This window comes from Mesoplodon densirostris, chromosome 5 (assembly GCF_025265405.1).
Source record: "Mesoplodon densirostris isolate mMesDen1 chromosome 5, mMesDen1 primary haplotype, whole genome shotgun sequence".
Lineage (NCBI taxonomy): Eukaryota > Metazoa > Chordata > Mammalia > Artiodactyla > Ziphiidae > Mesoplodon > Mesoplodon densirostris.
The window spans coordinates 60,626,287-60,641,541 of NC_082665.1; the positions used below are offsets into that span (position 1 = coordinate 60,626,287).

The window sequence follows — 15,255 nt, forward strand, 5'->3', positions numbered from 1 at the left end:
ATAGGCAAATTTATAGAGACAGAGAGTAGATTAGTGATTGCCAAGGGCTGGAAGGAGTAGAGAATGAGCAGTAACTGCTATGGTCAATTGATCTGAGATTTCTTTGAGTGATGATGACAATGTTCTGGAACTAGAAAATAGTGATGGTTGCACAACTTTGTGAACATATTAAAATTCATTGACTTGTGCAAATTAAAGGGTGAATTTTATGGCATGTGAATTATCTGAAAATAAATGAAAATGGAAATAAATTAATGAATTTAATATATGTATGCCTGTACGTGCCTAGGTGTGGAATTGCTGGGTCATATTGTGTCTCTAGGTTTAACTTTTTAAGGAACTGTCAAATGGTTTTTCAAAGTGGCTGCTCCATTTTATAGTCCCACTGGCAATGTATCAGAGTTCCAATTTCTGCACATCCAAAGGCCCATTTTTAAGAGATCCTAGCAGACAAATCTGCAACAAAGTCTATAGGGAACAAATGGAAAATGCTGACGTTTTTGCAGTCTTAGGAGCATGTGTATGTGCTTGTTTGCAGGTTTCAGAGAAAGTCCATTGATGGAAGCTTTGGTTCCAATGACGGTAAGAAAAATCCCTGGTTTCAATTCAAACTGATGTCAAGTATGTGGCAACATTCCATTTGGTACTTTTGTCTCTCTGACTTTTGTAATTTCCCAAACCCTCTATTGATTCCTACCGCGCCCCCCCCCACCACAGACACACACAGAGTGGTCTAATCTGCAGTCTTTCTACAGAAAGCAGAGCCAGTGAGAACCAATTTATGCACTTGATAATTACTGAAATATGGAGCTCACGCTAAGAGCCTTTGTTCGGAGAGTTCCTTGTAGTTGTCCACAGCCCATTTGTCAGCAATTCATCTTTTTAAAGAGTTTACTCTTTTCTAGGACATAAATTGTTCATATCTGTCTTATCACAGAGCTGACTTGTGAACAATGGTAAGAATTTATTGTGTCAAATCTAATACAGAGCTTACTTTTCCCAAATTGAGATAGAGGGTTTTTTTGTTCAAGGATCTAGAAAACTGAAGTATTTGAGACTAGCAAGTATAACAGAGTCTTATAACTTTGGGAAATCCAGAGTAATTGATTATCCAACCGTTGTAATATGCCCTTTCCTCCACTCGGAGGATTTGAACAAAGGAATTCAGTTGCTTGATCTTTTTATCAAATCTTTAAAAAAAAAATAAATGTCCTTATTTTTAAAACTTGAGATATAATTGACATATAACATTGTATAAGTTTTGGGTGTACAACATGATTCTATATTTGTATATATTGCAAAATGCTCACCACTAGAAATCTAATTAACATCTATCACCACACATAGTTATACTATTTTTTCTTGTGATGAGAACTTTTAAGATCTATTCTTTTAGCAATTTTCAAATATACAATACAGTATTATTAACTCTAGTCACCATGTTGTACATTACATCCCCAGGACTTACTTATATTTTATAACTGGAAGTTTGCACCTTTTGTAAGTGTCCTATTTTTTGAAAAGCCTAAATCAGCATGAGTTACTCAGTGCTCACAAGCTACTTGGCATAGAATGATCATTTGGAAAAGGAATGATGGAGTGAGACTTGATTTTTAAGTCACATGCAGCAGATTTTTTTTCTAATTTTTATTGGAGTGTAGGTGTTTTACAATGTTGTGTTAGTTTCTACTGTACAGCAAAGTGAATCAGCTATACATATACATATATCCCCTCTTTTTTTGGATCTCCTTCCTATTTAGGTCACCGCAGAGGATTGAGTAGAGTTCGCTGTGCTATACAGTAGGTATGCAGCAGATGTTTAGTTCTGTATTTTCTACAGTTAAGTTAGAAAGACACAAAGTGACTCCCTACCCCACCCAGCAGGAGTATCTCTCCCTCTGCTGGAGGTCTGCTTCTCCTGCCTTCCTTTGACTTTTGTCTTCCTTAATGTCAACGTGTCTATTTTTCCAGGCATCCAGGCAATTGGTTTTAATAACATTCAACAGCCAATGTAAAGGAATATAAAAGAACACCTGCTCTATTGTCTTTAAAATGCTAAGTACTACTTTCTATTTTATTCATAAAATGTTAAAATGAAATGTCTTCTCTCTGGATCTCAGCCTTTTCCCTCTGATGCTCTCCAGGTTTTGCTCGTATTTAGGCCTAGTCGAACTTAGAAAGCCTAATTGGTTGGATCTGATAGGTGCTCTGTGAATGGATGCTCTGTTATTTTTATTGTATGAGTGAAGTCATTTTATCACTGCAATGACAATTAAAGGAATTTCGTATTCAGAAGGGTCTCCTGAACAGTGAAGTACTGGTAGACAGAGCCGGGACTTGAGCCAAATCACTGTCCAAGATCAAGAAGGCTCTGAAAATTAGCTAAGAGCTAGAGGTACCCTTCAGATAACAAGCAGAAATGAATGAGTGACCAAAAAAATAAATAAAGATGCATCCGTTGGATTCATGTGGCTGCAGGTAACAGCAAAGTTTATCTCAAACATACCTAAACTATAAAGAGTGTCTCCTCTCCCTGGAAGTTGAGCAGAAGGGTGGGCTTCAGGTTTCACTGAGTCCAGTGGCTCTGGTCCTTTTTCCTGCCATTCCCTTGACTCTGCTTTGCCCCCAGAGCTGGTAGTGAGATGGGTCCTCACCTGACAATGTCCAGAAGGAAGGACTGTTTCAGAAGCACCTAGCAACTTCTCTCATGTTTCATTGGCCTAGAGAGGATCATATACTTGTTGCTAAACCAGTCACTGCAAAGGAATCTATTTACTTACAGATCAATCAAGCCTGCTTATCGAATTAGGGTGAGGTCATCTTTTTCTAGGACCAGGGTTTCTCAAACTCAACATTATTGACATTACAGCCAGATGATTCTTTGTTGTTGGGAGCTGCCCTGTACATTATAGGATGTTTAACCACATCCTTCACCTCAACCTACTAGAATTCAGTAATACACTCCCTCCCTGTGACAACTAAAGTTATGCCCAGACCTTGTCAAACGTCCTCTTGGGAGCAAAATGTTCCCCCCACTCCTACCCCCAACCGAGAATCACTGACTTAAAAATATGGGCTGCCAGGCACGGATGAGGGAGGATACCCAAACAAAATTCCAGCTTAGTTAGGAAGTAGGAAATAGGAATGTTCACCACAAAGGGCTTTGAAATAAGGAGGAAGTAAGGAACCTATGTAATGCTGAGAGGCTACCGGGAAAGATGGCACATGACCACTGGTGAGACAAGACCTAGGTTCTTCAAACAAGAGCAGAGAAGATAAGCTCTAGCCTAGGGAGGAACCAGTTAGTGACTCTTAATCATATGAAACAGAGCACGGAGAAACCAGCCTGTAACAAGAGACAGAGGCAAGTGAGGGACCTTATCTGAAAGCTAATGTGAAAGATTCAGGGGAGGAACCTTTAGAGAGGAGCAAGTATACAGAAATGTCTTTTGTCTCCAAGGGCCAGTATCAGTGTGCCCACGGGGGCTACAAGAAGTTTAATGGAGCTTAGAGCTACAGGAAATGCCCTGGGGGCTAGTGCCTAGAAGAAATGCTAGGAGCAGCGTTTGAGAAAGGGGACCCCACTAGATTTGGCATGTTGTCTGCTGCAATTAACGTGGAGCTGGATATCTGAGGAACTTGGCCTGAGGCTTTCACCCTAGGTATGCCTGAGATGGAGGAAATGGAGCCAGGTCCCTACAATTTGCTAAACTGTCGGCAGCTCTGTTTTAGTTACGTAATGATAGGAAGGCTGCATTTGGAAAATCCGTCGGCTCCCCTGCATGTGTTTTTCTTTGATTTGCCTGCAGTTTTTAAAGTTGTGTTTGAAAAATGTTGACATTGGCTCCAACTAAACTAAAAAGCAAAGGAAGGGCTTCCCTGGTGGTGCAGTGGTTGAGAGTCCGCCTGCCGATGCAGGGGACGTGGGTTCGTGCCCCGGACTGGGAAGATCCCACATGCCGCGGAGCGGCTGGGCCCGTGGGCCATGGCCGCTGAGCCTGCGTGTCCGGAGCCTGTGCTCCACAACGGGAGAGGCCACAACAGTGAGAAGTCCGCGTACCGCACAAAAAAAAAAAAAAAAAAGCAAAGGAAGTTCTTTCATACTTAATGGGATAAAGAAGGAGATAAGAGCCTGGAGCCCAGGTGAAATGGAAATAGTGTTGGTAAAGAGTAGCTTCAGGCTGTGAAGGGACTTTACTGCTGCAGTGTGAATGGATGCACACTGTATTCTCTATTCCTCACTTAGCACTTAGGACAGGGGCCTCTGTGGTAATCTAAGGGGCACTGGGCAAGGCTCTGTGTTCTAAAAACATGTCCTCCAGTGGCTCTCAGTGGAAAAAACCCACACTTCACATCATTGTTAAAGAGCCTGTACAGAAATTCAGTTACCACCTTGAAAGAGAGACAGATGAAACGTGACTCACAGGCCTCTGGGACCACATGAGCTGTCACCACGAACCTGGGTGCAGCCTAAGAGGAGGGTACTTTCTCAAGTGAGGGAGCTTGGTGAACTTGCCAAGTTTGCAGATTTAAGAACCAAATGGCCAATCAGATCCTTCCCTGGATGGAGCGATTACTGAATCAGCCTCCCAGCAGAGAGCAGGGCCCAGAAGGAATAAGACAAGCAGCGTGCTGAGTTCAGAGGGGTCAGGGAGCACAGGACATCCTCAGGCTCTGTGGCAACGGGTCTCAGACCCTAGTCCTGACTCTCTACTCTGCTTTTTCCCAACTTTGCCTGACCAGTTTTTTCCTCTAGAGGAATTTTACTTTTACATCCTTCTGCAAAGATTAGTGGTTTTCTTCATTTTCTCCTCAACTTTTGAGATACATCATGACACTCATTGGGATAGGTAGCCAACTGGCATAAAAATGAAATCTCATGGCAGCTAGTTCACAGCGTTGCTGACTCCCTCTTCCGCTTCCAACCTCCTGAGTCTGGAGACGGAAGGGGGCAGGACAATTATAAATGTGACGTCCCTGAAAGAGCCAAGCATGCTCAAAATGAAATGAAGTTTTTCTCCTCACATGGAGCAATTAATATAAAAGGCAAGCATGCAAGCATATCCTGTTCTAAGTTAGTAAAGCAGACAGATGGCAAAGGGCTCGCGCACAGAGAAAAACATACCAGAACAAGTTTCCCCGTTAAGATGAGCTCATTCACAACTTTATATGTTTGCTTATTCCCAGCCAGAACATCTTGGTCTGTCCTATAAACTGATATTTTGTGTTTAATTCTGCTTTCTAAATGCCATACAGTTAAATAGAAATATGGCTTGCCTTCTGGGCGCATCCATCACGTTTGAAGTTTAGGAGGTAATGCTTCGGTTTTTGCATTCTAAGAAGGTCTTAGACATTAGAAACGTTAACAGAATACCGTTATCCCGTGTTGAACAATCTCCTATTTAATTGTGCATATAGAAGTGCACAGATTTGAAACAAGCGCACTGCTCATGAAAATCTCGATGCTCTTGTCCATCACAGAACCATGGTTGTTGTGGTTGCCTCGGGGTGAAAAGAACTAGCGACTACATCCAAACCAGGTCCTGCTCGATTGCGAGGCAGAGTGCAGAAATCATCGAAGTCTGAACAAACCTACACAGCTGGCTTTTTCTTTTTAGTGAAGTTGTCGCCTAACAAAACAGTGATTGTTTTTGTTTGCTCACTTGCTTTGACTTTAGTTTTTGCCTTTTTTTCTCTTTTGATCACACACACGAAAACCCTTTGCCTCCTACAGACCATTTCAACCCCCCGCTGCAGCAGAACTCAAGCATTCTCCGACGCATGTGTCTACTTCCCATGCCAGGGGGCTTCCCAGGAACAGAAAATGCCAAAAAATCTGGGGTTTATGATTTTAGTATCATTCTTCGCTTACTATTTGCACATGTAATATGCAAATATGTAATATTTGGAAAAGTTGGAGGCGCGTCATCTTAGAGAATGTTTTTCTCTCACTGCCAACAACCATTTGGCAACAGACATGCCTATTCTACCTCTGAACTATCCCCCAAATAACTCATATTCCTGCACATCCTTAGTTCATGTTGTCATTATTTTTTGCTCCAAGGAGTGCAGTAATTTCCATCCTGTCAGGGCTCATCCTGTCTATAGTTAGGGTACTGTTAATGACTGTGACAAATAAACCTCCGAATTATAGCCCCTTAATCACAGAAGTTTATTTCTGGTGTTTATGTCCAGTGGTGGCCTTCCTCACAGTGATTCCAGACCCATGCTCCTTTGTTCTTATGATTCTGCAATACTGTCAGGCAGGAATCAGCAATGTTTTTTCTGTAAAGGGCCAAATGGTCAATGTTTTAGGCTCTGTGGGCCATGCAGTCTCTGTCGCAACTGCTCCACTCTGCCATTGTAGCCAAAAGCAGCCATAGACATACTTAACGAGTGGCTGTGTTTCAGTAGAACGTCATATATAAATACTGAAATTTATAATTTTACCTGCCATAAAATACTCTTCGCCTTCTGATTTTTCCCTAACCATTTAAAAAATTTAAAACCATTTTTAGTTTAAGGGCCATACAAAAATGGGTGGCAGGCTAGATTTGGTCTGCAGACCATAAAACTGGCCTGCAGGCTCCTATATTAGAGTGAAAAGAAAATCAAACTATTTAGAGTTATGTTCTTTCATTTTGGCAACTGGACATAAAGTGTTTGCCTCTTCGCTTTTCTTTTTAACAGGCTCTGGAAATACGTCGGTGTCACATCCCATTGCTGCCAGCACCCCTGAAGAAAGCAATTATGGGGCAATAGGTATTTCCTACAATGAGTCCATTCATGGAAGTGTTTCCTGGTTCTCCAAAGAATAGGATACAAGGAGCCCTCCAGCCACTAATAACTGTGAGAGTGGGCAAGGCAGTCATCGTATAAGATTATCTTTTATTTATAAGATGAATTGGCTCGATGATCTGGAAGGTTCCTTCCAGCTCTAATTTTCTCTGGTTCTATTGATCCATTTCTTGGGTCTGCTAGCCACACTTGAGCAGAATTTTCTATGGTTGCCATCAACTCCCTTGGGGATTTTTTCGTACCCAGCCTGAGTTTAGGGCGTGAAAGACGCGTCAAAGAGTCTGACGTCAGGGAGCCCGACATCAACTGACCCGTTGTTTCATTCTCAGGTTTCAGTGGAGTAAGGGCGATCAGAAGACAGGCTGTGCAGCAGGTGAACACGGCTGAAGCCTAACGACCTTCCATTTGGGCTAACTGCATAAATGAACCTGCTCACTGCCACCCAGTCATTCACATGGCAACCCCCAGGGCTCGTTCAGTGACCTGAAGGGGACAGAATTCTGATCCCTGTCTTGTTAGTCGGCGTGCATTGACGCTTCCACACACTTCCATGATGCTTGCGGGCCTATGAATGGTGCACCTTAAGCTGTCAGCGTAGAGGGGCTGGGAATCCTGTATGCCTGCCCTGTTATTCTGTAACTTTGAGAAGCATGTGGGCTCAGTGCTGGAGACTTATTTCTGGCTCTGCACGAACAGGGTTTGGTTTTTTTTTTAACCATCTGAATAGAAGAAATAAAGCAGAAGGTAGGCTCTGCTCATGTGCTCATTAGGCTGTGCAAATTCCCATCTGCTCTGGGAAACATTCACAGGAACACAAGGATTCTTCTTCCTGAGAATGTTGTTTCCATTATATAATCATAGATACGGCATGTGGGGGATTTCGGTGTACAAATACTTTATCCACGAGAAATGTATAGCTGCTGGACATGTGGGTACTTACACGTACATGTGGTAGATGTTATACATAATTATGTGCATGTGTATGTTTATACATTTGTGCTCATATTTTAAAATATGAAACATGAAATATAAGCATAATATTATTTTTGCATCCAAATAGTTAACAGAGCAGATGTCTTTATATTATGTATTCAGCCCTAGAAAGAGATGATTTAAATATAAAAATAGGAGGAGAGGAAAATTAGAAGTCCATTGAGGAGGAATTGAGAGAAAGAACATGTGCTGTGGGTAAGGAGTTGGTTTTTACCAACACAACGTTTTCAGGAATGAGTCAGCACTGTGCTTTTTGCAGAGAAAGATGGACTCCATGGGTTCTTCTCGACTTGGGAAGGCAGATGAGTCTCCTCTGTTTCAGATGAGTCAAGCTCCAGTCCTGGCAGGCAAATGTCCTCCTCCAATGGCAGACAGCCGGGCCAGTCAGACACGGACAGCTCCGTGGAGGAGAGTGACTTCGACACCATGCCAGACATTGAGAGCGATAAGAACGTCATCCGGACCAAGGTACTTCTGCCTGGTGGTGCTCTTCGAGAGGGCGAAAAGTTCAGGAGCCAAATACAACTTCAGCAATACCTCAATTTCCTTTATATATTTTTTTTCTTCAGGGGGAGTCACATTTCTCAGTGAGCTTTTTATTTTTTTATTTTTTAAAGATCTTTATTGGGGTATAATTGCTTTACAATGGTGTGTTAGTTTCTGCTGTATAACAAAGTGAATCAGCTATACATATACATATATCCCATATTTCCTCCCTCCTGCGTTTCCCTCCCACCCTCCCTATCCCACCCCTCTAGGTGGTCACAAAGCACCGAGCTGATCTCCCTGTGCTATGCAGCTGCTTCCCACTAGCTAGCTATTTTACATCTGGTAGTGTATATATGTTCAGGGGGATTTTTAGATAAAACTTAGCTACATACTAAAAGCAATACTTGGTTAATTAACACTTCTTTCTGGAGGGAGAAAGTGAGAGCAGTAAAGAAAACAGAGTGCTAAAACACTCTCAGGATCTGAAGTGGCTGACCATAGACAAAAATGAGGAAGGGATCCAACCAAATGGAGGAAAAGATTCACTTGAAGGGTGTACTTGGAAAAACTCCCTGGTTGTATACATAAAATCCTTCAGGAGTAAAAGATCATTTCTTTCTGGCTTGTATGTATCACATTGTGTTGTATCCAATAAGGGACACAAAGGTGAATCGTACCGTTTCAACCTCGGAATTCAAGAATCACACAATGGGCACCTCTGAAAACTGGGAAACCAATTCTTGAGATTTAAGAAGCATTCAAGACTCCCAGTAGGTTTCCCACATCAGCCAATTTCCCTAAAGCCAAGGGAAATACTAGGATTTTTAAAGGCATCCTGAGAAAAGCAAAATTAAAAGAAAAGTCTTGTTAAATAATTTTAATCCCTAGTGAGTGATTGAATTGGAATGTGTAAAGCTCTCCTTTATATTTTATGCAAGAAATCCAAGTACAGTTTTGCATTCTCTTTTTATTTGGCATCCCAGATGTTCCTTTACCTGTCAGATCTGTCCAGGAAGGACCGGAGAATTGTCAGCAAAAAATATAAGATTTATTTTTGGTGAGTAGATGACCAGGAGGGCTATGGTTCTCTCTAGTAAAATTAAAGTTTTCTTTGTAAAAGCCACAATCACTTATGAGATTCATATAAGTGAATCAAATCACAGGTTTCAGTGTTTAATGAGGCACAGGTATAGGTGTTTAAAGGATTCATGACACATTCGATAGGAAAGACAAAAATGAACTACCAAAGGCAACCAGCCCTAAATTAAATAAATACAAAGTATTAAATAAGAACAGTAGTGGAATCCCATAGGGAGACACTAAATCCTTTTCTAGGAAAATACAGTAACAATAACATTAATGTCACCACCTTCCCTCTTCTCCTCACCAGGACTTGCTCTTGGAAGAGCCAGTGATTAGAGGGATGGGATGCCTAGAGCATCTCATAGTAGCTGGAAACCACCCTGAGTGAAGATGATACCATCAGCCAATGATAAATAGACCTGCAATGGTCAGACACAGATGCAGTCTTCCTACAAGCAGAGAGTCTGAGGTGCCTGGCAGGGTCCCCTCCTTCCTCTCAGAAACCCCCAGCTGACACTTGTGATAGCACTTCCCATTCTTTTTTCTGGAAGGATAACCTTTTACTGGGATACAGATATTAGAGGAAAACAAGGGCCAGTGGGGACCACATGGAACTCCATAGTAGGACCATCATTTGGGAACTAAGAGATATCTAAAAAAGCCACATCCCTTTGTGAGATCCATCACCCATTACCTACTCTCGGATCACTGTTTTTTTAAATTTTTTTTAAGTCACAACTTATTTTTATTTTTTTAATTTATTTATTTTTGGTTGCGTTGGGTCTTTGTTGCCGTGTGCAGGCTTTCTCTAGTTGCGTCGAGCAGAGGCTACTCTTCATTGCAGTGTGCAGGCTTCTCACTGCGGTGGGCTTCTCTTGTTGCGGAGCACAGGCTCTAGGCACGTGGGCTTCAGTAGTTGTGCCATGTGGGCTCAGCAGTTGTGGATCGTGAGCTCTAGAGCATAAGCTCAGTAGTTGTGGCGCATGGGCTTAGTTGAGCTGCAGCATGTGGGATCTTCCCAGACCAGGGATCAAACCTGTGTCCCCTGCATTGGCAGGCGGATTCTTAACCACTGCACCACCAGGGAAGTCCCTCTCTGATCACTTTTAATCTAACAATATCCTAAATAGATAGGCCCTCATTAATAATTGGTTAAACCAGAAGCAAGCATTATTTACACTGTTTTACAAGTAACTGTATGAGAGGAAGATTGGAGAAACAGGAACCACATAATCAGTTTCTAATTGCTTTTTTGAGTTAACTAGGGAGTTATGGGGTGGAAAGATTCTTTTAAAAAAAAAAAAAAAAAAGAAGGCAGGGCTTCCCTGGTGGCGCAGTGGTTGGGAGTCCACCTGCCGATGCAGGGGACACGGGTTCGTGCCCCTGTCTGGGAAGATCCCACATGCCGCGGAGTGGCTGGGCCCGTGAGCCATGGCCACTGAGCCTGCGCGTCCGGAGCCTGTGCTCCGCAACGGGAGAGGCCACAACAGTGAGAGGCCCGCGTACCGCCAAAAAAATAAATAAATAAATAAAAGGGCAAAGTTTCCATTGTTATTTTGGAAATAACCATTTCTGATTCTTTGCCTGCGTAGGAACATCATTACCATTGCTGTGTTTTATGCGCTGCCTGTGATCCAGCTGGTTATCACCTACCAGACAGTAAGTGCTGCCCCGAACTCCAAAATCCCACCTTTCATACTGCAGGGAAAGATCTTTGCTGTGACTTACAGAGAAAGGTATAACTTGAGCTCCGTCCAAGAATTAATTCCCCATTTGGGTTCCCACTGGATTTCTCCACTGGTTCATCTTTGACCTTTAAATCTAATTCCCAATTGTTTTATCACAGACCTCTTGTATTATTTTGACTACCAATCTGAAATTATTACCTTGCACTCATTTAGTCTTGGTATCTATCAACTATGTCTATTTTTTTACCAGTCTGAACTTCTGATCATCATGGGATGATGAGTAAAGTTCCAGACCAAAACAAAGAAACCTGATGTCTAATTTAGCCTGTGTCCTGTCATTGAGGGTAAATATGTTTTGTAAAAGTAAAAACAGCTTCACAAAACTAATGAGATATTAAAAGAAAATATAAAATAAATTTAAAAACAAACAAAAACAATAATTAAAATAGCTTGAGAATCCCCACTGCACCTTCACAGAACCCTAGGGTCCAGGTCACTTAAGTGATCTCGTCTGGAATCTATTACACATGAAAAAGCCCATTTAGAATAGCACCAGGCTAAAGGTGTTTCTAATGCAATGGTTCTCAAACTTTGCATTAAAATCATCTGGGGGACTTTAAAAAATCCCAGTGTCCAAGCTGTACCCCACACCAGTTAGAGCAGAGTGGAATCAGGCATCAGTATTGATGAAACTCCCAGTGATTCCAGTGTACAGCCAAGTTTGAGAGCCAGGAGTTTAATCATATTTCACCAATTCCATACTTAATACGTGATGAGGATGAGGACTTTCTAAGGTTTGAGCACCACCATTTATAATCTAAATATTCTCTGAATACTTCGGGGCTCTGTCAGAAGATACAGCTATGCTGTGATCTAGGAAGGTTCTTAATGATAGCGAGAGTGATAACTATGGAAAACTGATCACACATCTCCTTATGTCCACCTGCCCTGTGGTTATCATTTCCACACAGAGGATGGAACAGCTCCTTACCCTCCCAGGATTCATCTAGAAAATAGGATGTACCATGACCATCCTAATAGGCAGGTCCCAATGTTAGCATCCTCTCAAAATCCTTTTATAATGAGAACAAAGGAAATATACTCAGTTGCATTCTGCCGTGAGGCCACATAATGAGGGACACGGAATATTTCAATTCAAAGCAAGATGGCAGCATTTAAAGGAAATGTGTCTATACTGTGTAAAGGCTGAAGATAATGACCCATCCCCTGCTGAGAAGGAGCACTGGTTACACTGTAAATCACTGACAGTTGATCGCTGTGAGCACTGTCCACGTTTTGTGATTTCAGGCTCGGGGTGGGGGAGGAAAACAGCATCTCCTCTTCTCACTCTTGGTTTTACAGATAGTCAATGTCACTGGTAACCAGGACATCTGCTACTACAACTTCCTCTGTGCTCACCCCTGGGGTGTCCTGAGGTAAGCCCAGTCCTCCGAGGCAATGAGAGATGCCTTTCTGTGTAATGTGGTGATTTCAGTTTTTAAAAATACTAGAAACAATTGTGGAAACCACCCCCAATCAAGGGTAAAGAGGAATGAAATCAGGAAGTTGAGATCAGGTATGCCTCTTCCATTCCTGTATGGGGGCCTCAGGAAACAGTCCTGAGGAGAAGGCAGAGATGTGGGTTTTTGGGGTTTTTTTTGCGGGGTACGCGGGCCTCTCACTGTTGTGGCCTCTCCCGTTGCGGAGCACAGGCTCCGGACGCGCAGGCTCAGCGGCCATGGCTCATGGGCCCAGCCGCTCCGCGGCATGTGGGATCTTCCCGGACCGGGGCACGAACCCGCGTCCCCTGGACCGGCAGGCGGACTCTCAACCTCTGCGCCACCAGGGAAGCCCCAGAGATGTGTTTGAAAATACCAGGTCCCTAGCTGTGATGACCCTCATCCATGGGCATGAGCCACTAGTGCATTCAATCTGTTACACAACCTCATGAGATAGATAGGATTATTCTTACCCCCGTTTTTAGTTGAAGATGTTAAGGCTGTTAGAAAGGTAAGGCCTTGAGGAAGGTCCCTCAGCTGTTAGTGATGCTGAGACGCACACCACGGCCTGCTGCCTCCAAGGCCACGCTCCAGCCTCCAGAACACGGCGAAGTGGAGGGAGCATTTGCCTGGGAGTTGCGAGCCTGGCTTCTTGATCCAGAACTGAACTAGTCTCAGTTTCCTTAAATGAATCTGCTGGCTGTGACCAGATGACACTTATCCTGAAATTCATGGTTACAGAGCTGAGTATGGACACATAACGTGGGTCCATCCATCTATGTGAATTCACTCTCACAGTGTAGCTGAAACGCTTGGCCCAACTGCCCATCTGTGGAGCGACTCTTTTTCCTGGGATTCATTCCCCACCAGTGCCATCAGCACAAGGGAGGACTGAGTGGGTGTTAGGGAAGCTAAGCAGGCATCCCTGAGAGGAAACGGACACATTATCACAGGCTAAGCATCCTAACGTGGCGTTAGGTTAAAGACGCTTTCTGATGATCTCGGTCCTGAAATCTCATGGAAAGGTTGGCAGTGGAAAACACTGAATGCTGATTTCACTCGCTCATCCATGCCTCATTCAGTCTCTAAAGCTCGTTGATACCTTGACTCCCTCATGGTCTCTCTGTCATCCCCTTAGTGCCTTCAACAACATTCTCAGTAACCTGGGCCACATGCTCCTGGGCTGCCTCTTCCTGCTGATAGTCTTGCGCCGGGACATTCTCCATCGAAGAGCCCTGGAAGCCAAGGACATCTTTGCCATGGTGAGGAGAGGGTGGGATGAGGGAGGTGAGAGCTAGGAAGGGTTATGGTTCCAAACGGGATCTGCAAAGAGGAGGGACATCTGGCTAGACGGTGTGACGATGGATTATGTGTAATGGACCACACGAGGCCAGAGCATGGGCATCCTGGTTCTGTGGCTGAGTCACTAAGGAGTATCTTTCCACTGACCAAGCTTTCTGCTTTTTCAGGAGTATGGGATTCCCAAACACTTCGGTCTCTTCTATGCTATGGGCATCGCACTGATGACGGAAGGGGTGCTCAGTGCTTGTTACCATGTCTGCCCTAATTACTCCAACTTCCAATTCGGTAATTAGAATTTACATCAGCTACACAGCTTTGAGTCTTATCCTGGGACCCTCTCAGAAATGCCAAGGTCGTGCTTGCAAGAATTAAATGACATTTTACATGAAGTGATCTGAGGGCACCTCACCACAGGGCATGGTTTCCCCACATTGTACCGTTTTTTTCTCTCTGATCACCTTTTATAGACTACAAAAGAGTGAACACTGGGTACTGATCTCATGGCTAGATCTGCAGGTGGGCAATGGGCTAAGTGTCAGGCAGCAGGTCAGGTGGAAACCACCAACAGACATCTAGAAATCTCCCTCAGTGTAGCTTGGCTCAATTTAGCAGTTTGCCTACTTTGGGTTGAAAGTAATCGAAAACCCAATTCGAATTGGATTAAATAATAAGTACACTCATCAGCGCACCAGCCGAATGTACAGGTGGAATGGCCTTGTGGGTAGTCTGTCTGGTGGCTCTGGCTCCGCTTCTCTGTGATCCCCTTGGTTGCACCCAGCCTGCACACTGGTGGTCTCCTCAGGCTGCCTTCCCTCATGGTGGCAGAAATAGCTACAGCAGGTCTTGGCTTCCTGTCTCCGCACCATGATGTCTAGAGAGAGCAGCGAGCTGGCTTCCAGGAGCCTTCATTTGAGAGCAGGAAACTTCTTTTCCCCAAACTCCCCAGATAACAGCCCCTCGTGCCTCAACAGCTTACACAGCCCTGAGCTTACTCCAGAATCTTTCTCTGTGTGAGGGTTAGCTCGGGCCAGCATTGCTACACCAGTCACGGTGGCAAAGGAGGTGAGGTTACCTTTAGACCAATGAGACCCTTCCCTGGAACCAGGGGTGCAGTTAGCTTTCCTAAAGCAAGTGGTCTGGGAGGGTGTGCATTTCTGAATAGAAAATGGGGCTGAGATATTTGAGTTGGTATCGAGATGCTGTTAGGATGGAGAAAGGGAATAGCTGATGCTGGAAGAAGGCAATTAACAATGTCCTCCACACTCGAGGATAAGGTTTTTAAAAAGTTATTTTGTGTTTGTGTTCTAGCCTCTGGCTGTTAACTCAGAACACCACAGAAATTCTCTGTCACGTTTTAATTTTTTAAAATTAGAAGACATTTTTAATAGAGGAAAACTATAGAG

General features: G+C 43.5%; 1 protein-coding gene across 6 annotated transcripts in view; it reads left to right on the plus strand.

Moving 5' to 3' along the window:
• SIDT1 (SID1 transmembrane family member 1) overlaps window positions 1-15,255 on the plus strand; it is an 89,837-nt gene that overhangs the window by 55,823 nt on the left and 18,759 nt on the right. For all 6 annotated transcript variants that reach the window (XM_060099862.1, XM_060099864.1, XM_060099865.1 and 3 more), the window contains 8 exons: window positions 539-582; window positions 6,691-6,762; window positions 8,114-8,259; window positions 9,264-9,337; window positions 10,956-11,022; window positions 12,414-12,487; window positions 13,689-13,812; window positions 14,020-14,137. In XM_060099862.1, the coding sequence (XP_059955845.1) occupies window positions 539-582; window positions 6,691-6,762; window positions 8,114-8,259; window positions 9,264-9,337; window positions 10,956-11,022; window positions 12,414-12,487; window positions 13,689-13,812; window positions 14,020-14,137 (719 nt within the window). The remainder of the gene's footprint in view (window positions 1-538; window positions 583-6,690; window positions 6,763-8,113; window positions 8,260-9,263; window positions 9,338-10,955; window positions 11,023-12,413; window positions 12,488-13,688; window positions 13,813-14,019; window positions 14,138-15,255) is intronic.